The sequence below is a fragment of the Callorhinus ursinus genome, unplaced genomic scaffold (genome assembly GCF_003265705.2).
Source record: "Callorhinus ursinus isolate GAN/ISIS: 27379988/994484 unplaced genomic scaffold, GSC_fseal_2.0 scaffold2, whole genome shotgun sequence".
In the NCBI taxonomy this organism is placed as follows: Eukaryota; Metazoa; Chordata; class Mammalia; order Carnivora; family Otariidae; genus Callorhinus; species Callorhinus ursinus.
The window spans coordinates 72,137,612-72,163,890 of record NW_027397064.1 but is presented as its reverse complement, the minus strand read 5'-3'; the positions used below and the strand labels follow the sequence as shown (position 1 = coordinate 72,163,890).

The 26,279-nt window shown below is 38.8% G+C and overlaps 1 protein-coding gene across 6 annotated transcripts in view; it reads left to right on the top strand.

The window, feature by feature from the left end:
- The window catches only part of GPD2 (glycerol-3-phosphate dehydrogenase 2), a 212,275-nt gene that overhangs the window by 164,252 nt on the left and 21,744 nt on the right, over window positions 1–26,279 (top strand). For all 6 annotated transcript variants that reach the window (XM_073883937.1, XM_073883944.1, XM_073883931.1 and 3 more), the window contains exons 7-9: window positions 14,019–14,183; window positions 15,016–15,160; window positions 21,828–22,021. In XM_073883937.1, the coding sequence (XP_073740038.1) occupies window positions 14,019–14,183; window positions 15,016–15,160; window positions 21,828–22,021 (504 nt within the window). The remainder of the gene's footprint in view (window positions 1–14,018; window positions 14,184–15,015; window positions 15,161–21,827; window positions 22,022–26,279) is intronic.

Below are 26,279 nucleotides of genomic sequence, written 5' to 3'. Positions count from 1 at the left end.
TGTGTGTGTGTGTGTGTGTGTGTGTGTGTGTGTGTGTGTGTGTGTGTTTGGTCTATGGAGGACACTAGGCACCTCCTTGAAATAGAAAGAGAGAGAGGCTAGTCCTTGAGGGAACAGGTAGGCAAAATGTCATAGCTCTGGCCAAGCAAGTTGAGATGAGAACAGAGTTCCAGTCCAAGCAGGAATCCAGGAGAGCAAACAAGATACGGGGCAGGGCTCTTCTGCTTGGTGTATATGGCAGGAGACACTGCAGCCTGGGAAACACCAGGGATTCCCTTGTCTACGGGTTCCCTGTAGGCAGATAAGTTTGTAGGCAGCTTCTTAATTCTGGAGAGATGAGACTCCTTCCTTACATATTGCCAAGTATGATCAGGATTGACTCAGGATTGACTCAGGGACCACTTAAGGCTGAGCCAGCGAAATGACGGTTGTCAGTAATTAGAAGTGGGTGAGGATACCTTGACTGTCTCAGATAGAAACTAATTGGATCTTTCTTTGATAATAACCACTCCCTAACATTTCCAGGAAGACTTTGAGAATTGCTGGGAATATGGGCAAGAAACCCAACTCACTGAAACATGGTATTTGACTCTTTATTTTTCATTATAAAACAAAAGTGGAAACATTAGTAATAGTCTTGATATCTCCCAGCCTTGTATTTAAAAGTTGTAAGTAAAACTAATAAATATATTTTCAATTTGATATGGCATTGAGTGATATCTAAATTTATTATTGCTATTTTTTATATTATATGAAATCATTAGAAGTGTAAGGGTGTGGTTAGTTTTTGTTTGTTGGTTTTATTGTTTTCTTTTCATTTGAATTTTGCTGTCTGTTACCATTCTGTAGCATCTCAGAGACAAGGCAAGAATTTTTTGACATTTATTGAGATCTTTTGGGGGAAAGAACTGTTTTAATGGTACTATTTAATTTTAATTTATGCAATTGTTTATCAGAAATGAGTCTATAGCCTATTTATTGAATCATTTCATTTTTTTATTTTCTTACATATTTATTTAGTGCGGATCTTTTTAAAAGATTTTATTTGTCAGAGAGAGAGAGAGAGAGCACAAGCAGGGGGAGCAGCAGGCAGAGGGAGAAGCAAGTTCTCCACTGAGCAAGGAGCCCGATGTGGGACTCGATCCCAGGACCCTGGGATCATGACCTGAGCCGAAGGCAGACGTTTAATTGACTGGAGCCATGCAGGCATCCCTGTTTAGTGCAGATTTGAATAAAACTGTCTAGAATATTGGAAATGTCTTCTTAATAAGTACAGGGAGCATTGATTAGATCTATAGTCATTTTTTTTCCCCATCAAGAGGAAGTTCTGAACAACTCGGTATGGAAATGTTGACAACACATGACAGGGTAAAGGCAACTTCATCTGAACCAAATTAACTATATATTTGTCATGGCAGCAAAAATAAACCAAATTCCCTCCCTCCCTTCCTTCTATCCTTTCTTCCTCTTTCTATTTTAAAAATGTAAAAATTTTTTCCAGCTTTATTGAGGTATAAATAACAAATTTATAGAATATTTAAACTGTATGATGTGATGATTTGATGTATGTATACATTGTGAAAGGGTTCTCAGTGAGTTATAAACTTTTAACTATTTATTATCAAAATGTGCAGAGATACACAAAAGTAGAATAGGATTTTGAACCCATATGTACTATCTCCAGCTAGAACAACTGGCAACTCGTGGGTAATCTTACTTAATCTAGTTCTTTCCTTCCCCTTATCTCTCATCCCACCCCCACCCTCAGAGCAGAGGTCAAATCCCTACCTGCCTCTTATTTTATATGCTGAGAATGAGTTTTACATTTTTCAATGGTTAGATTTTGTGGCATAAAATTATATAAAATTTAAATTTCAACATCCATGCTCATTTGTTTAGGTATTGTCAATAACAGAGTTGAGTACATCAATAGGGATCATATGGCCTTTACCGAAAGAGTGTGCCATCCCCACACCTAGAACCTTTTAATGTATATTTAACTTATAAGGGCATGGGCATTCTTTATTTTTTTTAACAATATATGGCCATTATTATAGCCAACCTAATTAAAGAAAATTTTCAATATCATCCAGGATATCCATGTTCAAATTTTATATGAGATGTAGTTTGGCCAGCTAGAAATTGAAGTATCATTGAAGGACAGAGTAATGAAACAAAGCTCCGGTGTGTGGGTGTCAGGAAATGGATTTTTTTTAAACTTAGAAATGTGCATTTTCAAATGAGATAATGGAATACAGTTATCTAAGTTATTTTTCTAGCCTTTTGAAGAGTGTGGATAGTCATACTGAGTCATTGACAACTTACAACTCAACCTACTTTCTCAAAGTAGAATATCTTTTTTCTTACTTTGGCTAGTTAATTTTTCCTCCTTTGTGTTTAACTTTCCAGAGGAACAAATATGTTGGCTTTAAAAATATGGCTAGAGCATCTGGCATAGTATTTGATGTTTGTGTGTGCCATATTGACGTAATTTCATTGATAACTGCATTGTGCATAAACTTTGTCTCTTTATCTGGGATCTATCAAGTATTCTAGTAGCTGTTAGGAGGTAGTTAAGTTGCATTAAAGGAAGGGCTCTGTCAGGCTGATTCTCACAGCCTTTACAGCTTCGTCTTCTGCCTCAGCATGTGATCGTGGCTGTAAATACAGGTCAGAGTATCTATTTTTTTCCATTTCTCTCAGGGTGGTCAGTCTCTGCTAAATTGGTGGTCACTTAGCCAAACTCACAGACTCTTGAATTATAAATTAATTGTTTTATTTTATTTTAATGATTTATTTACTTACTTTAGAGAGAGAGAAAGAAAGAGAAAGAGAGACAGAGAGAGCACAAGTAGGGGAAGGGGCAGAGGTAGAGAATCTCAAGCAGACTCCCCGCTGAACGCAGAGCTGGAAGTGGGGTTCAATCTCAGGACCCATGAAATCATGACCTGAGCTGAAACCAAGAGTCGGTCGCTCAACTGACTGAGCCACCCAGCTGCCCCTAAATTAATTATTTTAGACAACAAATGGTTTGGCACCTTCCTACATGCCAAGTGCCATTGTGCTTGATGGAGATAAATTGGTGGTGGTGATAGTTGGGGATGGAAAGAACTAAGTCTCTGCCCTTCATTTATTGAATCCTATGAGAAACCAAACATCCCCATAGATCAGATGAGTCATGACTGCTGTTGAAGGAAAAAAAAAAAAATTCCAGTAGGGCAAACTTATTTGAATATCCAAACTAAGATCAGAATTTTGCTCAGTTAGTATCAAATTTAAGTAGAAGTGATTGGATATTCTTACTGTAGTTTGAAACAATATCTGTTAAAGATATATTTGTCAAGTGAGTCTGAAAGTTTTGTTTTTATAGGTAAAAAGAACTAAATTCTTACTTGTTTTCCTTTTTAAAATTTCAAGCCCCAAATAAAGGTTCTCAATAAACATTGAATCTGGGTTCCTAAGAGATATTCCGATAACTGAGGAATGTTTATGATTTGGATAACAAATAAAAGACTATCGCAAACAAAAGGAAAGGGAAGGTAAATTTAGTAGAAAGAAATGTTTATTAACAATACTAGCTTTCTTCTTATAAGGCTTCCCAGTTTACAAATGCTTCCACATAGGGGTTAATTGGACCATTGCAATTGCCCTAGAAGATCGGCACAGAAGCTGGTATTAACTCTATTTTATAGATGAAGAAACAGACTCTGATGGGCAATGAGACATGCTCAGAATCAAATCAGTCCTGAGCACATAGGTCCTGAACTCAGGTGTCCTGAGTCTCCCTGCGCTCTCCCTTGGTGCCTAGAATTAGCCTGCTTTCCATGTGAATGTGACAGTACACATTCTTTTCAGACAATCAGGACATCCGGCTCTGGTCAGAGTGATTTGATAACAATTTGATAAGGTGTGGAATCTTCCTGTGATTAGAGAGAGAAATCTGATAAGATATAGGACTCAACCATGCAACCGATAAAGGTTCTCAAAAGGCTGCTTCCCGTTAGAATTCCCCAGCTGGCCCTTACCACACGGTTCTGTGTATTTATCATGTAGCTCACACTTGGAATCGCCCCTGGGGCAGGTTGAGCCATTCCAGTGGGTTTGTAAAAAGTTGTGTGCATGAACTCACACACAAATGAGGAGAGGGGCATAGAAAGGTGGTGCCGTGTAAGGGAAAGGGACTCTCTTTTGCCTGTCCTTTTAGGAGAGGTGGATCCGTTTCCCACTAAAGGGCTTCTTTGCCTTTGTTTCAGAATTCCATTCTCAAGTTTTCAGTTGGTTTACTTGAAATTTTATGGTGGCTGTGTATAAAATTGTAGCACTGGCAGGAACTTAAGAGATTGCAAAGTTCCACTCTGTGGCTCAAGCGGTGAGGAAACTGAGGCAGGGGTGAGGACTGGCCCAGAATTTTTAGGCGCAGGCGAAAGGTAAAAAAATAAATAAATGAAAAGAACTTCTTGAGAGGGCATTGAACAGCAGGCAGAAATGCTGGGAAAGCTGAAGACATAGCTTGAAAAATAAGGGACCAAAAATGATTTGCGGCAACCAAAGCCATGGGCGACCTCTGTGCCTGCTCTGGGGCATGAAGTCTTTAATGCTGGTGACTGCATGTCACCTCTTGTTCTGCCTTCCTTGCAGACGTCTCTGCCACCGCTGCCCCTAGAAAGAGGTGGTGCCGTTGCCGTTTGCCTCCACCTTCAGACTGGATTCCCCACATCCCGTTCTCAGGGTCACTAGCTCAAGGTTGAAATCTGTGTCGAGAGTCTCTGATTAGAGCCAGGTTGGAGGCTTGTGTCCCAGTGGACACAGTGGACCTTCTTTCTCTCCTGTGGAAGGCGTAGCCTTAGCCCCTCTGAGAGACTTAGATGGTGGGGGGCAGGGGTCTTAGATGCTGGGAAGCAAAACCAAACAACACCCAGACAATTATCTATTATAGAAGCACACCCAGTTAGGGGCCGTTTGAGAAATGAGAACTTGGTTCTTTTGACGTTTCCCAATTTATAGCAAACGTTGATCTCCTTTGTAAAAACTGGCAGAAAGTCCCTGTTTTTAAGAGAAAGTGAAGTCGCCTGGATTAAGATTTGGTGATTCTGATATTTTGGAAATGGTTTGTTATCCTGTCAGCTGTTTTCCTCTGGACTGAAAACCATTTCCCTGTCTTTCTATCCTTTGTGACATCCGGAAGAGAATACTTGTTCGTCTGTGGTAAAAAGTGAAGAGAGAAAATGAGAAAAGAGCAAACTGTATTCACAAAGTGCGGAGATTAGAGATAAGCGGTCACATAATTTCAGGAAAATTTTGCCACATTGATGAGCGGTAAACCATTTAAAACTCAAAAATAGAGCTTTTTTGTTTTTATTTTTAAAGTATTTTAGGCAGTAGCTGTATCTTTCAATTAAGGTGTAAAGTGGTCTTAACTTTCCAGTAATTTTTTTTATTTTTTAATAATGACAGTTAATATTAATTGAGAACTATTATGTTGTCCTAGTTTCTTACTTATTCCTCACGTTACCCCCGCCTCCGTCCACCCCATTATCATCCCCCTTGGATAGAGGAGTGAATAGAACCTTAGCTGAAGCAAGTAGCATGAGGTTTCCCCATTGGTCGGGAATGGACTGGAAGGCAAGGACACATTCCTATGAGAGAAGACTTGCAAATCTTCCCATAACCTAGGAGAGAAAAGAAGATGTGTCCGTAGCTCTATGCTTGGTGATATCTTAGGAAAACTGCAGAGGCAAAAAAGGAAAGAAATGTGGTAAGGATTGGAGACTTTTTGGAACTTGGGACTTTTTCAAGTTAGACTGTCGATTTGCCCTTGTATCTCAGAATCTGGAGGCGGCCGGACCAATCTCTTTCCATTTCTGTTCCCCATAGTGATACCGAGCTCAAGCCCTGGCAAGCGGTAGGGTTTTAAGGAATATTGGTAAAAGAAGTATATCAAGCAGCCCCAGGACAGTTATCTTGGGTTAAAATGCTACTCCTCCTAAACCATAGACTCAGTAAATGAAGGCCATCACCCTCAATGCTAGATATTCTAAGACATTTGATCAGTGACTTCAGCGCATTTCAGAAACAACCAAAGACTATTACCTGTGGCGTTAGGTCACATATTGTATGGTTTATAAAAGAGTCTCTACAGTGTGTCTTGCTGACTGACTTTACAACTTCATTTCAGCTATTTTTGTCTCATTACTTCTTTTCTGTTTTTCTCTTTCCAAAGTACAAAAACTTATTTGGGGCCTGTGCTAGTGGGAGGATGAAGTGCCCTGGGGAGGGTTCTTCACTGTAAATTGCTGGATAGAGCATTTTTGCACAGATAAAGCTGATGAATACCCAGAACCTTCTGTTTCCAGTTGAAATGCGGTTCTATTTTTGTTCAACTCTAGCTAGATTCCTCAGTATCTGAAAAGCAGAAAACTTACTCTTCATTAGATCATTTAAAACTTTTTTCAAGAAAGGAGAGTCCTGAGGGTACAGAAACTTTCCATACTTAAATATGTCACGCTAAGGTACCTCACAATGTTTCGTTTACAGGGGGCCAAAGACCGCAGATCCACGCTGATTGCTAATTATTCAGATTGTAAATAGCTTGTTCAAGAACTTAGGGTGAGACAAAAGAAACAGGAAGGAACAAAAGGCCCAAGATAATGAAAAGGATATTGTGAAGAGAAAGGCTGGGTAGAATTATGATGCAGGTCACATCCTGTGCCTGTATTTAATTGTACCTTTGTATTTAATAATAAAAATGATTACATGCTCAGTGCTAACAGGTGTCCCTTCCTGAGAACGGTAGTATGGATAAGTGACAGGAAATTATTCCAATTCATAAACTTTGAATATGATGCTTTTCTTTTGAGTTTCTCTGGTCTATACTAGAAGACATTTTCTGTAGAAATATACATCAAATCAGGAAGAGTTTTAAACTTAATTCCTGATAAGTATGTATAAAATACAAGTGAATAAAGTACAAATGAAAAAAATTACTTTACAGGCCCTATTTAATGAAATGGGGCTGTACTAATGCCATGTCGCATTTCTGGTAGTTTATGCTTCATATAAGCTTTGGATATAATTGCAAATTAGCTGTAATTAAAGTTTATAGTTGGTGGTCTTGCTGTTAGGGCTTAATTGCCTTCTCTGCATTTTCTCTACTTCTTGCTAATCTGGGCCGCCTTTCCTAACTGCCCTGTCTAAAATATAACCCCTGCCCCAGGGAGTTGCTCTCCCTGCCCCAGATTTTTCCCTCTATTGCCATCATGGCAATTTCTAATTGATTTTAGTTGATTTTATCTGTCTTCCCTTTAGAGTGTGGTTCCATAGAGCAAAGACTAGGGTAGTCCTGTTCTCCCTACTCAGTGGAGCCCTAGGCCTACCATCATGCCTGGCTCCCAATATGTACTCAGTATTTGTTAAAAGGATCTGCCACCTGCTGTCCTAATCATACCTCAAACCCTTGCTTGCTTTAACTTTTATCACTGGCCTTCTCCTTCTGCTTGGGTTTTCACCCAAGACTGTGCGATAGAAGACATCTGTTTCCATTGTGTGCTGGGTAGCTAGGTAGAGAGACAATAGTTCCTTGGTTCAGTGGAGACCACAGCTACAGTGAAGGTAGAGTCGAGTGGTTGGCCACTTTTCCTAGAATCTCTTGGCCTTGAGCGCATTCCCCTTATTTGAGCAGTCTTTAACCTATGATTATGTTCTATAATCATGTACATTTACTCATTTATTCATTCAACAAATTTTTGAATATCTGCCAGGTAGCAAATGCTGTGGTAGGTACTGGGAAAGCAAAATTGAATAAGATGCACTCTGTTCTTTTAGGAACATATTATTAGAATCAAGGTTTCCTAGACCTGGAACGACGTCTATTTAGATGTCTGTTGTAAACCTGGTTTCTAGCACGATTTCTGACACATTAAAAGCATTTAGTACAGATTTGTTCAGTAAATGAGTGTCGAATGCAGATATTTAGAAAATACTTTGTGGTGTAATAAGTATATGTTTACAGTGTCATGGACGCACAGAGGGGAGAAAGCTGTTGTGTCCGAGAGGAGTCAGGGAAGGCTTCATGAAAGAAAGATGAAAAGTTGAATAGTCTACCAGGCAGGATGGAATGTTTCATGGAGTAGAGACACCATGAGCAAAAATCAGAGGTAGGAAGAGGAGAGTTTTATTTGAAGATGGCACTGTGGTCAGCCTGGAGATTTAAGGTCAGTGTGAGGAGGTAATGCGCATTGAGGCTGTCAGAATCGTCAGTGTCTTTATTCAGGTACCCTGTGCTCTAAATAGCTCTGTGGCACAGACTGATCATCTTACTGCCATTTATTTTACCCATTTCTATAGGAAAACGAATTGTGTTCTAAATTGTCATCTTAGAAGGCAGTCTTGAAGATAGAACCTATTTTTAAGTCAGGACTAACTTTATTAGAAAATTGGCTACATTACCTGTATAAATTATCTATTGCCAAAATTCCACATAACAACCAACCATAAAACCCCAGGAGCATAAAAACAATTAGGCTTTATTGCTCATGCATTGGAGTAGTCATCTAGGTGGTTCTTGTAATCTTGCCTGGGGTTGGCGCCGGGATTCTTCTGGTTTGCCAGAAGAATGACCTTGGCTGGGATGACTAGGGCAACTTGCCACATGCCTCTTATCAGCCTCCTGGTACCAGTAGGCTAGCCTGGGTATGTCCTTTTCATGGCATTGGCAGAGCATCCTTTTTAAAATCACATCTACTAATATTCCATTGGCCAAAACACTTTCACGTGGCTGAGTCCAGAGTCAGGGTGGGAGAGGACACTCAAGATTGATGGCAAAGGGCATGGCAGCAGGGAGGTGTGAAGAACTGGGACATTTTTGGTGGTCTACTGCAGATAGCCTGCAAAAGCCAATCAAATCAAGATTTCACTATAATTCTAGAACTAATGGAAGAATATCATTTCTGATTTTGATTTTATGATTTACTTTATAAGGCACCTGTCTTTTGGTTTTTATTAATGCTCGTTCTCTTTTCAGATGTGCTGGGCCAAAGTGAGGGAAACCAGAAATGAGGAATAGGTTGAAATGAAATCTTGAAAGGGATAGGTAACTATTGAGGATTAGCCATTACATGCATTGTAGAATTTCAGAGGTGCCACCCAGCATCTCTCCTTGTATAGGACACTGAAGCCCAGAGGAGTCCTGGGTCACATGTGACCCAGGCCTTCCAAGCCCAGAGCCATTCTCCACTGTATCTGGTAAGGTGCATCCTCCCTAAACTGCTCCCTGAGTCTCCCTGATCCCTGCCACTCCCCACACAAATCATCACTTTTCTAAATAATTTACTTTTGGAAATGGCATTGTCACAATTTACTGTGAAAAGTATGTTCTCATTTTGAGTCTTCCTTTTCAATTTTATTCATCGTATGAACTTAAAACAGATTTTGTAAAACCCTTACACACACACACACACACACACACACACCCCTTTTCTACTCTGCTTCTGCTTCTACTTGCACTCTTCCCATCAGAAAGGGAAATTTTAAGTATAATGACTATATTAAATCAGCTTGAGTTTAGTAGGTTAGCCTTTGAATTATCTTTGCCAGACTGCTAAGGAGAAGCTGCCCAAGAGGTCATTGTGACACTGTCAGTCTGAGACAATGAAGCATGCCCTGTGGATTTTGTTAGGAATGGGATTAGAGCTTTAGGGAAGCGTTCTTTCTTTCAAGCATCCTTTTTCCCCCTGCTAGCAGGAGTCATGTGATTACGAGAGACCCAGGCCAGGCATAGGGAGATTGGAGGAGATATGTTCAACATTTCAACAGTGGCAGTTTTTATTGATGCTGAAGTTCTGGGCAGGTGTTATTTTAATAAAGAACCATTTTTTTATCTAACTTTATATACAGATTCCTGGGTCTGTAGTTATGTCTGTGCACTGTAAATGGCCATTTTAAAAGTACCCCATATGAAAAGAAGACTATATGTAGAATTTCAGAGCATCATACACTTTTAGATCTAAAGGACCAGGAAGATGCCAGGTAATTTGTTACCAAGGGTTTTTTCATAGTTACTCATTCTTCATATCCTTTCCACATTCAGGGATTCTCTCTCTTTTTTTTCAGCTATTTTGCATGTTAACTTTGTTGCCAAACTTTGAAACCCTCTGAGGAGAGCAATACTGCTATGTCTCCAAAATATTTACATTTGAGGCCAATCTTTTAGATGGTGACATTGTGAAATATTTTTCGTGTAAAGTATCTCTCACCATCCTATACGCAGGGCCATTGAGAATTAAGACAAAAATCCTTCTCTGCCACCACTGACCTTCATTCTTTTCGGTGGGTTGATTTAATATTGTGTTTTTCTAAACAAGGGAAAACAGTTACAGTTCCACCTCTTATGTGCTTCCTCTCATATGAGTTGTTAAGTTCGGTATGTGCACATATGTGAGATTTCAAGTGCAAAAGGAGAATAGAGTAGGAAACAGATTTTCACAGTCCCCGTCTGGGTCCTTGTGTAAGTGCCAATGTAAAGCTATGCTATTCACTGATCAGTGAGTAGTATCATGTTGCCTGGCTCTCAGGAGACGGATTGGAAAATCCGAACTTAATAAGCAGATCAATTGGGTGGGAGGGAATTGAGATTATTGTATCACATTCCAATGATATGCAATGTTGTCAAAAACTTTTTTTCTCCAGACATAAAATTATAGGAGGCATATAGATACCTTCAAAATGTCAGTAAAGGGGGTTGGAGGGGAATTTAGTTAAGAATAATGAAAATTTACCATTTCTCTCGGGAAGCATACACTGAGAGCATTTGGGTATCTCAGGGTAAAGGGTGAATTTAATGTGGGTAGGGGAGGACGTCTACCATGAATCCAAGGAGGGAAATGAATTAAGCTGAATGTCTGCAAAAAGGCGACTTCTGGGTGGAGGTGTGAGCTCCTGGGCCCAGAGGAAATTCAAATTGCTTACTCCTCAATTTTTAAGAACTTAACATAGCTGTGTTTGCACTCCCCTACAGAGCAAGGGGAAACAGGATGAGTCTTGAGGGAATCATTCATAACCATTTCTCCCCCTGTCCCACTTAATCCAACTTAAATATAAGGGCTAGTTTTGGTTTAAGTTCAGATTTTCCACATTTCTGCGGTTTCTCTGCTTCCCTCAAATTTCTTGTCACCAATTTCCTGATGTCTGAAATTTCTTTAACATGAGACAAAACACTCCATAATTAGAGGAAAGACTATAGATCAATAAAGACTGTAAAAATTTATAAACATATAAAATTGATATAAATCTATAAGACTATAAATAAACCTGTTTATTTAACTCACTGAATGGAATTTGGCTAAACTTAACATTACTCAATACCTGTCTGTGCCTGGTACTAACAAGGAAAAAAAAAAAAAGATGAATAAGAAAGGCTTCCTGCCTTTCCATGACTGGGATGAGGAGGTGGGAAATCATACAGCAATTACACTGGCAGGTAAGTTCCAGGAGACCAGTGTGTTCCCTGCATTTGTCTCAGTGCTTGAGTCATAATCAAGGCTTATTATTTTTTTAAGGTGATGGAAACATGGGTGAATATAATATTACAAAGGCTAGGAAAAAGGTAGATACAAGATATGATATTGGCTCAGAAAAAGGGATGAACAACTTTGCCTTGGAGAGGGACTCAGGGAAGGCAGAACTTCGAGGGGAGATATTTGAATCAGATCATGGAGGGATGACTAGGGGTTGTCTGAGCTTCCAGAATAGTATTTCAGCCAGAAGAATTAGTGTGGACAAAGGCAAGAAGGTGTGAAATGGCAGGAATGTTGGGGGAGTTGCAAAAATTTGACAACCCTAGATAGTAAGAATAGTGGGAGTGGGAGATTTGTCGCAGGTGAGAATCATAGCATGAAGGCCTTAGTTCATAACTAAGTGACACGCTGATTCGAGTCAAGGCAGGGCTGCTGGGTAGTATGGCGGGCGTGGAAAATAAATGGAAAATAAGGATCAAGGAAACTTCTTTCCTCCTCACATTTTAACTGAGGTTGATCTTGTATACCTTAAAAAGTATTGGGATTTGGAGGCTAATCAGATGGGCATTTCTTAGTATAGAAGCAACAGACCTTGATGCACTATACCAGTGCTGTTCCGATGAGATTTTATGTTTTGAAAAGGTATTAAGAGAGAGATTTTGGGTTTTCAAAGCCTTGCATTTTATTACTATATGACTATGTAATAGATACACTGCTTTACAAAATAATCTGTCAGTTAACAAATCGGATTTCTGCCTGGTTCCTCTGGACAATGACTTCATATAGGATTTACAATAGTTAATTTATACGTGGCTTTCCAGAGACTGGTCCTGTGTGTAAATCAAGGCACACCTGGTGAGGTATGTTTTCCTACCATACAAACGTGACTTGGATTTCTTGTACCACCGGTAGGGTGTTTCATTGTTACGTATATAAATCTGGTAGAAGGATTGGATGGGACGGCTCCTCTCTTTTGTTTAGATGTGTAATCTCTGTAGTTTAGAGAGGAGATCTATAATGGAATTCTTATTTAGTTTCTTTGGTTTGTTTGCATGTATCTAACTTGGTGGAGCATCTTCCAATTTTAAATGAACCCTCCATTAATAGAAGTTGGTTTCTTAGGCTTAACTTCAAATATATATCCTGACTATTTTAATGGCAACTTTAGGGTCGTGCTGAGTTGAAATTGATCCAAATGCTGCCAGTTTTCTTCCCACTTACCCTTCAGCTGCTCCTGCTCCTGTTCCTTTCTCTCCCTATGTCCATTCTGTTCATTTTTGGGTAAAATGACCCCCTATTCTGTATGTTGAAGTTCAATGTATGTTCTCTTCTGACAGAGGATTTAATGTAGAGGGAAAGGTTCTTGGCTGATCGTATTAGTTCAGCAGTTTTAGAATAAGATGTTTGTGGGGAGGGGTGGCAGAATCTTTGGTCATTGATTCTCTCTTTATAACTTTGCCCTTTTAGCTGGAACAGATTACCTGTGCAGGCCTTCTGGCCCTGCACAGACTGAATCACAAGGAAGAAACTTTACATAAACCATTTATACTAAATGTTTGGTATGCTGGCAACATAAATCAACAACAATATCCATTACAAATTCATCCCTTTATCAGTATTATCTTGATAGAACTGATCCCAGTGTGTGAGAATTTGAACCCTGATTCAATACATCTAGCCCTGGGTAATTAATTATTCAGGGCACAGAGAACCTGGCCCCTGCAATGTAGAGTAATTCTTCCTGGTCAGCGTGAACTCCACTGGCAATAATAAATAGAAAACGTCTCTAGTGATGCCCGTATTTTAAAGTGATTAATCATCTCCCCGCCTCTTCACCTCCCCCTTAGTTTTCTTAAACTAGGATTTTTCAGCAATAAATCTTTAACAATACAGGTAGGAATTGTTCTGTAATTAAATTTTGCCCTGCTTAATTTCTTACCTTTTATGTGTGATTTAAAAAAATGTTACATTTTAAGGAGCTCTGATCAAAAGTCAAACCCAGAAAAATCCTTTTATAGAATACCGAGAGATTCTCTATGGAAGATTAAGCTCTTGGTTTTGAATATTAGATAGAGCACATACTCATAAAAATTGTTAATCAACACCAGTTGGGGTGTCAGATATTCTGAGGTTTTGAATTGCTTCACTTGCATGCATACGGGTTGTCTGTATTGGGAAAAGTCTGACATATACATATGTGCCCAAACTGCGAGAATAATTACTTATTTCTTAACTTTCAGATAATCGATGTGAGCTCTTGTAGGAAAGGGATATTTTTTTTTGCCCTTTTTGTGGTACACAAAGTGCACTTGGTGGAGTGGCAGGTAAATGCCTGACCGAGAATGACCATGTAGTTTTTAAATCATGCCCTAGAGAGGTGACCAGCCATCATGTATATTCCGGGTGACAGGGACCAACGTGACATATCTGTTGTGACACACTTCTGTACCACCAGTCTGTGGCTCGAGGTGACTTCTGTCCCTCCTCTGATGCTTTCCCCTGCTGCAGGACAACACAACGACGCACGGATGAACCTCGCCATTGCCCTCACTGCTGCCAGGTATGGGGCTGCCACAGCCAATTACATGGAGGTAGTGAGCTTGCTCAAGAAGACAGACCCCCACACGGGGAAAGAGCAAGTGAGCGGCGCGCGGTGTAAGGATGTGCTCACAGGTATGCCGAGGCTCAAGCAGGGAGGCATTTCTTAGCATCTTGTCTTGCCTATGTAATGACTGAATTACAATTTTTCTGTCACTTCTCTTTTATTTAAGCCAGATTTCAGAGTCCTATTAATTATATTCCTTATTGTCAACAATGACTGGTTTAACGGGAAAATTTTCCCTTGTGGTACTTGGCAATTTTTCCCTTTTGTGTTAAATAATAATAATGATAATGATAATAATAAATGCTCACAAAATTCCCACAGCTCTGAATGCATTCCATTTGGCTTTACAAAAACATGTTATTAATAAAATTAAATAAATGTGCCAAGTTTCAAAGCAAGTGACACAGGCGCAGGCGGTGCATTTATACGTGGTTAGAGTCAATCACTTTCACTTTGGTTAGGTTTTCATCCTTGTCCTGGTTCTAGGGCCATGGAGTGAGAGTTTCAAAATTACCTCGTTGCCTTGAACAGAAGCAGCGCTGAGAAATATGTTGTCTCACGGCAATGCTGTTTCCACAGTTGAGTTTTAAGGAGAAAGCGGCTTAATTACTCATCCCACTTTCTTCACGTTTGGCACTCAGTTGCTGGGCACTTTGCAAACTAGACAGAACTGAGATGAAGAAATGGCGGGCCTTTTCTTCAGCATGGTCTTGTTTGGGTAAATTACCTCGGATGCAAGCCCTTTGTGTGGCTTTCCAGTAACTTCGCCAGCATGTGTCACTTAGTGTGGTATACAGTATACTTCGCCATAGGTTAAGTTTATAGGCGAATTAATAATCCAAAGCATCAGTGAGCAGAGAAACAAATGGGGCATGTGATTGATGCTGCTTTCTTTCACAGGGCAGGAGTTTGATGTGAGAGCCAAATGTGTTATCAATGCTACGGGACCTTTCACAGACACCGTGCGCAAAATGGATGATAAGAACGCCACGGCCATCTGCCAGCCGAGCGCCGGCGTCCACATCGTGATGCCCGGTTATTACAGGTAACCGGCTGCCCGGGGCGCCGGGGCCCCAGTGGGGGCCGCAGGAAATCGTCCGCATTCGGTCTTCCAGCACACTTCTCTTAATAAGAGATGGTCTAGCTTGCTGTTCAGAATGAGGAGAAATAAGCGAAGGAACTCTTCCAAAACACAAAATACAATGCAGAGGTGGGACTTTCTTAGCTCTTACAACAAGGCTCATTTCTCGGGGTTAATGATTTGGGACCTATTTTTTGTACTTCCTTCAGTGTACTCACCTTCAGAGACTGGGCCTTAGGATTTTTGAATTTTAATTAAAGTATTAAAGGTGAATAGGGTAAAAATTTCCACGAAGGGCATATTAATGAAAACACCAACAAATTAGTTTCATAAAATACTCAAATTTGCTTATGGAGGATCTGAAAATGAGGACCGCGCAGGTATTTGTATGTTTATGGCTTTAAAAATGTGTTTTGAAAAATATTACAGCAAGTAAAAATTGAATCTAATTTCGAATCTACCATATTAACAGAGATCATCCTCAGTAGAGAAATGGGTAGGGATAAAGATGGGACAAAAATAGCTATTAACTGAAAATCATCTAAGTTGAATGATGGGCACATTAAACGGTTCTGTTTTTACATATTTTGGAAAATTTTAACTAAAAAAAACATTTCGATAGTTTTAGTTAAGAAATTAATAATGATTTGCTCTAATGTACATTTCAAGACTTCTGTGGAAAACATTCATGTGACCATGCCAAGAGTATGGACCATATGTACTGTCTTTATCTCCGGATGTAGTCAATCTAGTAGGCAAACTAGCAATTTTGTGTGGAGTAATGATCTAGGCTCCAGCTATTCGTTATGATACTATTTGTAGTTGAGAATTAGAAACTGCTTCCATTCCTAACCTTAAAAGATTGGATAAGTATATTATGGCATATCTGCACAAGGGAATATTATACAGTCATTAAAATTGTAATTGTAAGTAACTTTAATGTTTTAGGAAAACACTAATGATACAATGTTAGTCTAGAATGAATGATACAAGATTATGTGTAGTATGATCTAAACACTGTATAGGTATATAGAAATAGTAAAGGTGATTATCTCTAGGTGATATGATTATGGGTAACAGTAACTGGTGGTAATTTCTAGGTAATGTGGTTAGGATGAGAGTTATCTCTTCTGTATTTTAATAATCTTCCATAAAGGTTAGCTAAATCCTTTAATATTTGATACAATGGATGTACAAAATCTATATTTTGTTTAACATCTGCATTCTCCTGGAATGCTATCCTGCTATGTTCTATGATGCTTTTGCTTTATTATGAGTTTTTCAGTAACTAAATCTTCCTGAGGAGAGTCTAGGATACACCTAATTTTACCAAATTCACTTCTACCAAGAAAAATATTATATACTTCTATCAAGAAAAATATGAAGGCCCATTTCTTATCCACCAACTTCCAAGATTTCTTTCTCATTTTCTAAATGTCTATGTGTAATAAGTAGACCATCGTTAGTATTTTCACTTAGGACTGAAAAAACCAAGGTGTTTTCAGGCTTAATGATAAAAATGTATGCAGTGGTACTTAATAGAGTTTTATAAACTGCTAACCACAGTTTAGTTAAATGGAAAGGAGAGAAGTAAATATATGTAAATATGCAAGTGTTTCTTTTATATAGGAAGTTTTCAACAATAGTTCCATTCATAATTAGATGCATTTATTTTGTATTGGATTAAAAATATGCAAGTCCAGCTAGTTTGTAAGTTTTTTTTTTTAATTATCTCTTAGACTATAGATATAATACCTAAACCATGGACACACACATTGTCATATTTGGATCTTGGTAGGTTCAATATAATCTCTTGTGTATCATGTTTCATATTTTCTTCACTATTGTCTCATGCTATGTTAATTCTGCCACTTAATAATGACATCATTTGGGACAGGCCTTATATTCGGTAAACCTTAGTTTACCCATCATTAAAATGGGGAGACAGAGGATAAATTAAAGTGATACCTTGGCATAGAACTTGATGTTCATCTCTTTACCTCTTGCTGACTGCCTGACCTTGGCAAGCTACTTCTTTCAGCTCCTAGTTCCTTATCTCATGATAATAACTAATTTGTATACATTTTGACAATGATCCTTTGATTACTTTATATCCCCTTTTTTTGGCTACTGTTCATGAAGTGTCTGGCACGTATAGTGACCAGTAAGTATTTTTTGAATGAATCCTTTTAACTTTTTTGTGTTATCTTGCCCAAATTGAGATTGTTGCTTCTTTTAAAGTCAAAATTTAATGTAAAACCTACATGGGATATTTTTAATATAGAGAAGTTAAAATATGAAAACAAAACATGATTCTTCATTTTATTGCTCAGATAACCCATGTGTACAAAAGTGAATAAGTAAAAGTAATCACTATAGAAATACAGAAAGATACAAAATGAAAAGTGAGAGTCTCTCTTCTTCCTCATGTCCCCCACTTATCCCTTACTTCACTTCTTCTCTGGGAATCAATAACACTTCCTTATGATTCCTTCCATAAAATTGTGTGTTTATATTTGCACAATTGTCTATAGTTTTAAAAATTTTACATGAAAGAGGTCATGCTACACATACAGTTCTGTACTATACTTTATAATATGCTAATAGCAAAGTAGGTAAGTGTTTTCAAAGAAATGTAAATATATATCACCTGGATGTAATATTTTCAAAACAGAATGCCTTTCTTAATCCCCCCCAAATTTGTCATTAGCTTCAGGACCCCTCCCATAAATCATGAAAGTGTTAGTTACAGCTGGGCATGCTTCGGATGCAGTAAGGGATCTCATGCTACTTTGGGAGAAATGAATGTCCCCGTTTTTAGCACCTTGAACTATAACCACTATACATCCTGTTGGAAACCTTAAAGGAGTGGTTTGCAGCCTAGTTCCTATTCAAGGTCTGTTGTAGTTGAACCCCTTCCTCTGGGATTAAGGCCTGGATTAAGGGTTTATTCCCTCTTTAGCACTGACCTTAAGGCATTCCAGAGGGATGGTTTTGCTCTCCGTATCAACTCATTCTCTTGGGTGGGGTCAGACTGAAATGGCTTTCTGGGCTCATCAGTTAGTCACACTCAATTATAGCTCAAGGGTTCGACTAGGTCCTTGGGGATGAGTCAGACCTTCTGGGGTTGCCCTATAAACTGACTGATGGTACCTTAAGGCCTAACATTTCCACTAGAACCTGATCAGTTTAGAAATGCAGTGAGTTCAGTAGCCACTGATTTTTTTGAGTGTAGGCTGCTAAAATGTAGAGCAAGGACCATGTGTATACCTTGTCGGGCTGTTTTGAGAGTATTGTCATGTCATTTGTTAAGCTTGTTATGACCCTAACTTACATGTGCCACGGTAGCAACTTTTTCGTTTGGATTATTTTAATTTCAGAAAACCCAGCACACAGAAATCATTTATTTTTAAAGGTACTCTTTAGCTGACATTAAGAACAAATCTGCAATTTTCATCAGAGTTGTGGCTAGATGCTCTTTCAAAAGCAGCAACAATGCAACAAATGACTAAAATACATGAAAATAATCATTTCCTCCTTCTACGTATGGATGCCTTTTATCACTAGCAAGAGGTCAATTTTTTTTTTTTTTCTGTATTGCTGTGTGCATACTGTTAGCTCTAACACTGATTGCTAAGTAGTTAACAATAAATTGATTTCAGTTTAAATAAGGGTACTTCAGGAAGGCAGTGGTCTGCATGAGAAAAATGTTCATTATGTTTAATCCTAGACACACACATAAATTAGCAGCAAGCTTTGCCTCCTGATGTCAAGTGAATCATACATATTGGAAAAAGACCTCTGCCTCCCTGGGCTGTATATACCATCACTGTCGTTGATATCCACTTTCAAACTTTAGCGTGACCTTGCAGAATTAATCCTTCATAAGAAAACAAACTTTTCCCAAAGCGAGAGTATGAATTAGGTAATTTAGAACTGATGAAAGGTATTTCCAAGTGGATTCTTAAATTTTTATACCATTCATTAGTGGCTTTGTCTTCCCTCTGTGCTTGTTAATTTTATGTTTGACACATATGTCTTCGCTTAAGCGGTTGATTCTCTACAGGTTCCAGTTACGTGTGTGTTGGTAACCATCACCTTCACCCTTTAAACTGCTTTTACTGCATTGAAAGATTTTAAGGGATTCAGTAGTTTTGCTTTTCTAATAGCATTTCATGTCTAGGTGGTTGACTATTATAATTTTATGCTGAAGTTTATCAGGTTTATTGAGTTATTTAAGCACATCATATGATATCTGGTCCATAAAATGATCATACATAAAAAATACCAACATATAGTGGGTTCTTAAATATTAGGATATGGAATTTCTCCTTTTGTTTCAGCATGGTACTGTTTATCACATTGGAAGCTTGAACTCTGAATGAGTTAATTCCCAGTCCCAAAGTGACTGATTTAATGTAAGGGCATATTAACCTGGGATCAAATCAGTTGCTTACAAAATACATAATTAGCTCGTTTCTTTTAAGAATTTTTTTAGAGAATCTTAGGACAAACACAAAGCAAGAAAGTATAAAATATTCTATCCTTGTAGTTTTCAATATATAAAAATGAAAGTGAAATTATTTTCTTTGAGTAAACCTGAGTGAAGATGAGATCTTAGCTGAAGGCTTAAATGATTGACACACTTCTGTGGTGCTTTTTGCATATGCTAAATAGAACTGTGGCCCACTCTCTCGGTGTCTCTCAAGTGTGCTGTAGACAGTGTTTCTGTATACAAAGGATGTGTGAAAATGGCAGCATTTCATGAGACTGATGGGTCTTTGCAAAGAAAGACTCCTACTCCTTGCAGTTTACATAAAGAAGATGCATTAGCTAAGCTGATTATAGATTTCTTTTTTTTTTAACAAGTTATTTTGTAGGTCTTTTTTTAAAATTTTTTATCTTTTTAAGTAAGCTGTATACCCAACCTGAAGTTTAAGTCACAACCCCAACATCCAGAGTTGTGTGTTCACAGACTGAGCCAGCCAGGGGCCCTTAGATTTCTTTTTCATAAAATAATTATTTTGGTTTGCTTTTAAGCAGTTGTTAGTCTCTCATCCTTACACATTTGAATCAATAGGAGGTTTTTTAAAAAGCATTTTTTCAAGGGAATGATAAACATAAAATTTGACTATTTACCCTTTAAAATTTGTGGATGTAGGAGGGACTTGTTGAAATTTATTTAAACCAAATGGAATTGTATTTTCTATTTAAGAAATTTCATTAATGGAAGCTGAAAATACTTTTAACATTGGCTTGCTGCGAGAATTCAGTCACTGAGCATTTGTAGGGATGATTTGAACATAACACTTCAAGATTCCTCCCACCCCTTATCAACTTCTCTAAATTTCTTTGAATGGTTAATGAATGCATTAAAACAACAGTTTCTACCGATTTAATGGCACCATTGGACAGGTTTTGTTACTATGTATTTATAGTTTCCTATTATTTCAAGTGTGTTTTATAATTTGGCTTTAGAATATTAAGTATGCGTTTAGTGAAAATTATTGACTAAGGAAGATTTTTATGTAATCTGTCCAAAGAGGCATCCTTGAACTTTGATTTAATAGCATAAGACCTTAGCCTCTTATATCTGTTTAAAGATTGTCATTGCTAAGATATCCCTCTCTTTTTTGACCTTGTCCTGATACATTGTTATTTAAGTAGTAGGAGAAAACTGAGCCCTTTTCTCATTGATGCACTTCTTGAGGTTTCTGTAAAATTGAAATAAAGTCAAAAATCTCGATTTGGTGAAGTGGTATAAGTCCATCTGGGTTACAAAGGAATAAAGAACTTTTTGATTACATTTTAGTTTCTAGAAACTTAGACCCCTGGCTTTTCTCATGTACTTCTGAGACCTTATGCTGAAAGATGTGCCAAATGTCAAATGTCCCAGGAAAATGCTTTTCATAGACTTGAAAAAAGGTTGTAGAGCTCGCCTTAATTGACCATCATAAAAGGAATTAGAGCATTTATCCCACTGACATTATCTGATGTGAATGGTCCACAGAATATAAAGACCCAAACAATTGGAAGGTGAAGTCCACTTTCGTAATTAACCTTGCATTGTTGAAATGGGGAGGGCTGGTTCTGCTGTGAATTTTATTTTTTTTTCTTTTTTTATTATGTTATGTTAATCACCATACGTTACATCATTAGGGTTTTTTTTTCACTTTAAATTTTTTATTGTTATGTTAATCACCATACATTACATCATGAGTTTTTGATGTAGTGTTCCATGATTCATTGTTTGCATATATCACCCAGTGCTCCATGCAGAGCATGCCCTCTTTGTTTTTATTTATTTTTATTTTTTGAGCGTGCCCTCTTTAATACCCATCACCAGGCTAACCCATCCCCCCACCCCCCCTCCCCTCTAGAACCCTCAGTTTGTTTCTCAGAGTGTGCTGTGAATTTTATTATCACACTTGCTCCATTCTTTTTTGTTGCCAAAATTATTTTTTTCTCTTTTAGGAATTTCTAAGGCAGAGCCTTGGCAGTAAAAGTAATCGTCCATGTGTTTTCTTGTTTGCTTATATGACAATTAGTGAACAAAGTAGTTTTTGGAATGCAGATGAAGGACTAAACGTCTGCTAATTTCAGAAATGTATAACCCTCCTTTTTCTATCAGCCCCGAGAGCATGGGACTTCTTGACCCAGCAACCAGTGATGGGCGAGTTATATTCTTCTTACCCTGGCAGAAGATGACTATAGCTGGCACTACCGACACTCCAACTGATGTCACGCACCATCCCATTCCTTCGGAAGAAGATATCAATTTCATTTTGAATGAAGTGCGTAACTACCTGAGTTGTGACGTTGAAGGTAACTGATGCATTCCTCCGAGTCTGTTTTCCTTCTTTTATACTTCCCAGCCCATCCCAGCTCTCACTGGTAACTGCCACATCCCCGGTGTGACCCCTTTTCACACCGGGCCTGCTCTAACTCTTCTGTACTGACCACCTCTTCTGGAAGATTTATGGGGCCCAAATTATAACACAATGGGAAGAGGTTGCCTTTGTTCCCCTCTACTTTCCGCATGCCCATGAAACTCGTACAATTCCTTTCTGATAGTTTCTAATAGCTGTACGTGAGTCATGCATGAGCTCCAAACACACATGCTCTCTGAGGAGAGAGTGAAATGTTTGCATCGAGATTTAATTTCTGGAGTTTAAGAAGATCTGATGTACAGATACAGGATATCCATAGGAAATAATCAAAGAAATGAGAGGATGGAGATATATAATCTAAGAAGCTTAGTGAGCTTTACTATATGAAAAGTAGAGTGTTGACAGTGGATTTAGCTAAGAAGGATAAGTACGCTTTTTTAAATTGAAAAAGCCAAAGTTGACGTCTTTTCCATGCTAACCTGGGCATACTGTACTTTTAGTTTGGATGTCATAGTATTTTCTCTACTGTGCATATATAACAAGTAGTTTTTACCCTGGCTAGTCTCAGAAGTTTTCCAACATTATCCTTCTGTATTTCCTGCCTCAGTTAATAGCCTCACCACCCAGTCACGCAATCTAGAAATGGCATGCTCATCTTTGGTGACCCTTCTCTTTCCACATCCAGTCCAGTTCCTGTCTATGTTCACCCTGAAGTATCACGTAAATCTCTTCTCACTTCCTTGTCCTGGTCATTCCTGCCTCACTTCTCACTCGGGCAGTTACACGGGCCTTCTAACTGGCTTCCAGAGGTCAGGCCCTGGTGCCCCCCACAGTCTGACCCTTCCATCAGGACTCTCCTAAAACACAGTTCTCATCATCACCTCCTCGCTCAAGAATATCCCTTGGATGTCTCCTCATTGACTTTGGGAGAAATTCTAAACTATCTCGCATGGACTCCAAGCCTCATCCTGACTTGTCTTTGCAGCTTTATAGTCCACCACTCCACCTTTTTGCACTTTATAGTATTGTCATTTCCAAATCAGTTCATGCATTTTCAACCGCACGCTTTGTTTAGGATGAAACTTCGCTCTGGGATGCCCTTTCCCCTAACTTCTCATCTTGACAAAATCCTGTTTCCACTTCAGAAGCCACCTATCCTTACCCTTTGTACTTCTGTAGAATGTTGGTCTAGTGTATCACAACGCTGGATTATAGGTAAGAGTCTAAGATATATTCTCACGTGGAGCTCCTGGAGGGGAAGGATTCTTTATTCAGCTACCCAGCTTATTGTCTATCTGGTATGCTACTCATTATTGTTTTGAACTAAAATGAATTAGTAATAGGCACTTTCAGGGTTTGGGATGCGGGTAACAGTTTGAAAACCTTTCTGTAGTAAGATAGAAATTTTAAGATTTTTGAAAAATAGTCTTCATCTATTTATATCAGGAATCTTCTATGATGTTGGCTTCAATGGAGGACATGCAGAGACACAATTTTCTTCTTGGTGTGACTCACTAAAATCTATGAATCCTTTTTCCCTAAAGGATTTTTTGTCATCTTGTGATCACACATTTGCAAACAAACAAAACAAACTGCCTTAAAAAAATGGTCCTGGGGACTCTTCTGGTTTAATTGAAGGATCCACATTGTATAGTTTAGTTTCTTCTGATTACAAGTAATGGATGTCATTTCATTTTGAGTAAAGTCTCTTTGGGTACCTGCATTAATGGTACAAATGTATTAACTACATGTAGCTGAGATCTGTGTGGCTAATGTTTATACTCTCTCTCACACACACCCTCACATAGAGTTATTTGGGAAACGGTCATGCCTTGTTTAATATCCGCATTTCAATACTCAAAATCCAATGCAATTTTAGCTGGATACTTTTTTTTTTTCCTTTTGAAATCTAAGAGGACTTTCATCTGGATACGATTGTATTTTATGTGTGTGTGTGTTTCTTAAGATTTTATTTATTTATTTGACAGAGAGAGACACAGCGAGAGAGGGAACACAAGCAGGGGGAGTGGGAGAGGGAGAAGCAGGCTTCCTGCGGAGCAGGGAGCCCAGTGTGGAGCTCGATCCCAGGACCCTGGGATGATGACCTGAGCCGAAGGCAGATGCTTAATGCCTGAGCCATCCAGGCGCCCCTGGATACGATTGTATTTTAGTGTATTGATTATTGCTAATGAATCCTGCTTCGCTTCACATTTGTTAAAAGTGGGTTTATATTGGGCCCTACGAGCAGGAAGTTTAGATTGTTGGAGCAAGAAGTAAAATTAATTCAAGAGCAGAGAGCTCTATGTTGACAGTTTCCAAATTCTTAAAGTTCAAATGCAGTAAGATGAGAAATCTAACTGCTTATACGTGCTGAGAGGCTGGATGTGCTGGAAACAGGTGTAAGTTCCAAAAGACTGCCGTGCCGATATCATAGGTGGGGATTTCCACCAGTGAAATGAACCTTGGGCTGTAGCAGAGACGGAAGCCTGTACCCCCTCCTCACTTTTATTCTGCCTCTGAATGCGTAGGAGACTTAGCAATACCTGCTGGGACCGGGTTGGTCTGTAAAAGTCTTGTCAATTCCCATGCCTTTTGGTAGTCAGGTTAATTGGTAAAACTGACAAAGAGGGTTTTTTGCCAATTTTGATTTTTAGTAAAAGTGCCCCAAATTCCTAGCTGAACACTATAAATCAGGTCTGTCTCCTAGCAGTCCAGGGACTCTTGGGATTAAGAATCCTCTGGGGAGGGGTATCTGGGTGGCTCAGTCATTAAGCATCTGCCTTTGGCTCAGGTCATGATCCCAGGGTTCTGGGATCGAGCCCTGCATCGGGCTCCCTGCTCTGTGGGAAGCCTGCTTCTCCCTCTCTCACTCCCCCTGCTTGTGGTCCCTCTCTCGCTGTGTCTCTCTCTGTCAAATAAATAAATAATATCTTAAAAGAAAGAGAATTCCCTGGGGAGCAAATATCTGGGGTAAAAGCAGAGATGACAGTGCTTTCATATACCTCATTTATTTCCCTGTGCACATAGTCTGTCACACCTGTGCTACTTATCAGCTTGTTTTTTTTAAACAATTAATTAATAATGATCCCTTATAGTTTTTTTTTTTTTTCCATGTGTGTTTCCAGTTGACCAAAGGCCTCATATTTGAGGAGTTCCCCTCAGTCTTGGTAGAATGCAGTTTGCTACTATATATCTATGTCTTAAAGTGGAGACGTTTAAATTTACATTTTTTCCTAGGAATTTTGGTGTAACCCGATTTCTCTTCCATTATGATGAAGTGTGGAGAGAAAGTCAGCTTCGGGTCCCACTCAGGTCTTTGACTGTAGGTTGGTGCTGCCCATCTTTCTGTCCTTCCGTTTGTCTGTAATGGTTAATACATGCTTTGTTTTTTTAAAACTCTACAATTACCGAGCACTTTTTAGGCTAGACACTCTACGGAGCATATTGCCTCTATCTTTGGTTCCTAATGACAACCTTACCAGGTATATTTTGCAGTTCCCATTTTATAGATGTTGAGACTGAGGCCCCATGACTTTCAGCTTCTTGCCCGCAGTTTGTTCGTGCTGGAGCCAGGATGAAGACAAGTCAGTCTAGCCACAGTACTTGTGCTTCCGAGTACCACATGGTACTCTGACTGGTAGTTCCAGGTTTTATGATGTGATATTATATCCACCAGGGAGTGGAGTAAGTCTCTCAATTCATTTCCTGGAAGCTGCTAGACACTTGCAGAATGATCATGACCTTTGCTCTGGACGGACCTGATTTGGATTTGAATGTTAAACTGGAGGACGTTTCATATCTCATGACTAATCCCTTGAGCCAAGCAGTCTTCTCTGCAGATTTAAAAAAATAAAGTTTGTTTAGGTCCTAGAGCAATAGTTTTGAAATGTTTTGCATTCGCCAGGGTTGACATAATCATTTTAAAGGATTTATTAAATGGATGAATAAGTAAAATTCTGACAACAGTTTCTGAGCCTCCCCAAATGGCTATATCCTTAAGGAAGGAAAAAAAAAAGTGTCAAATCTTAACACTCATGCTGTTCTCAGCAGCTGCCGCACTTCAGCAAAATGCGTCGGAACAATTCTGAAAAGCATTTTGCCTGTTGGGAATAAGACCATGTCTTCTTTTACGATTTAGAAAGCCTTCCATTCACAGGCTGAATTTTCTAGATTACTTGTTTGTTCTTTTCTGA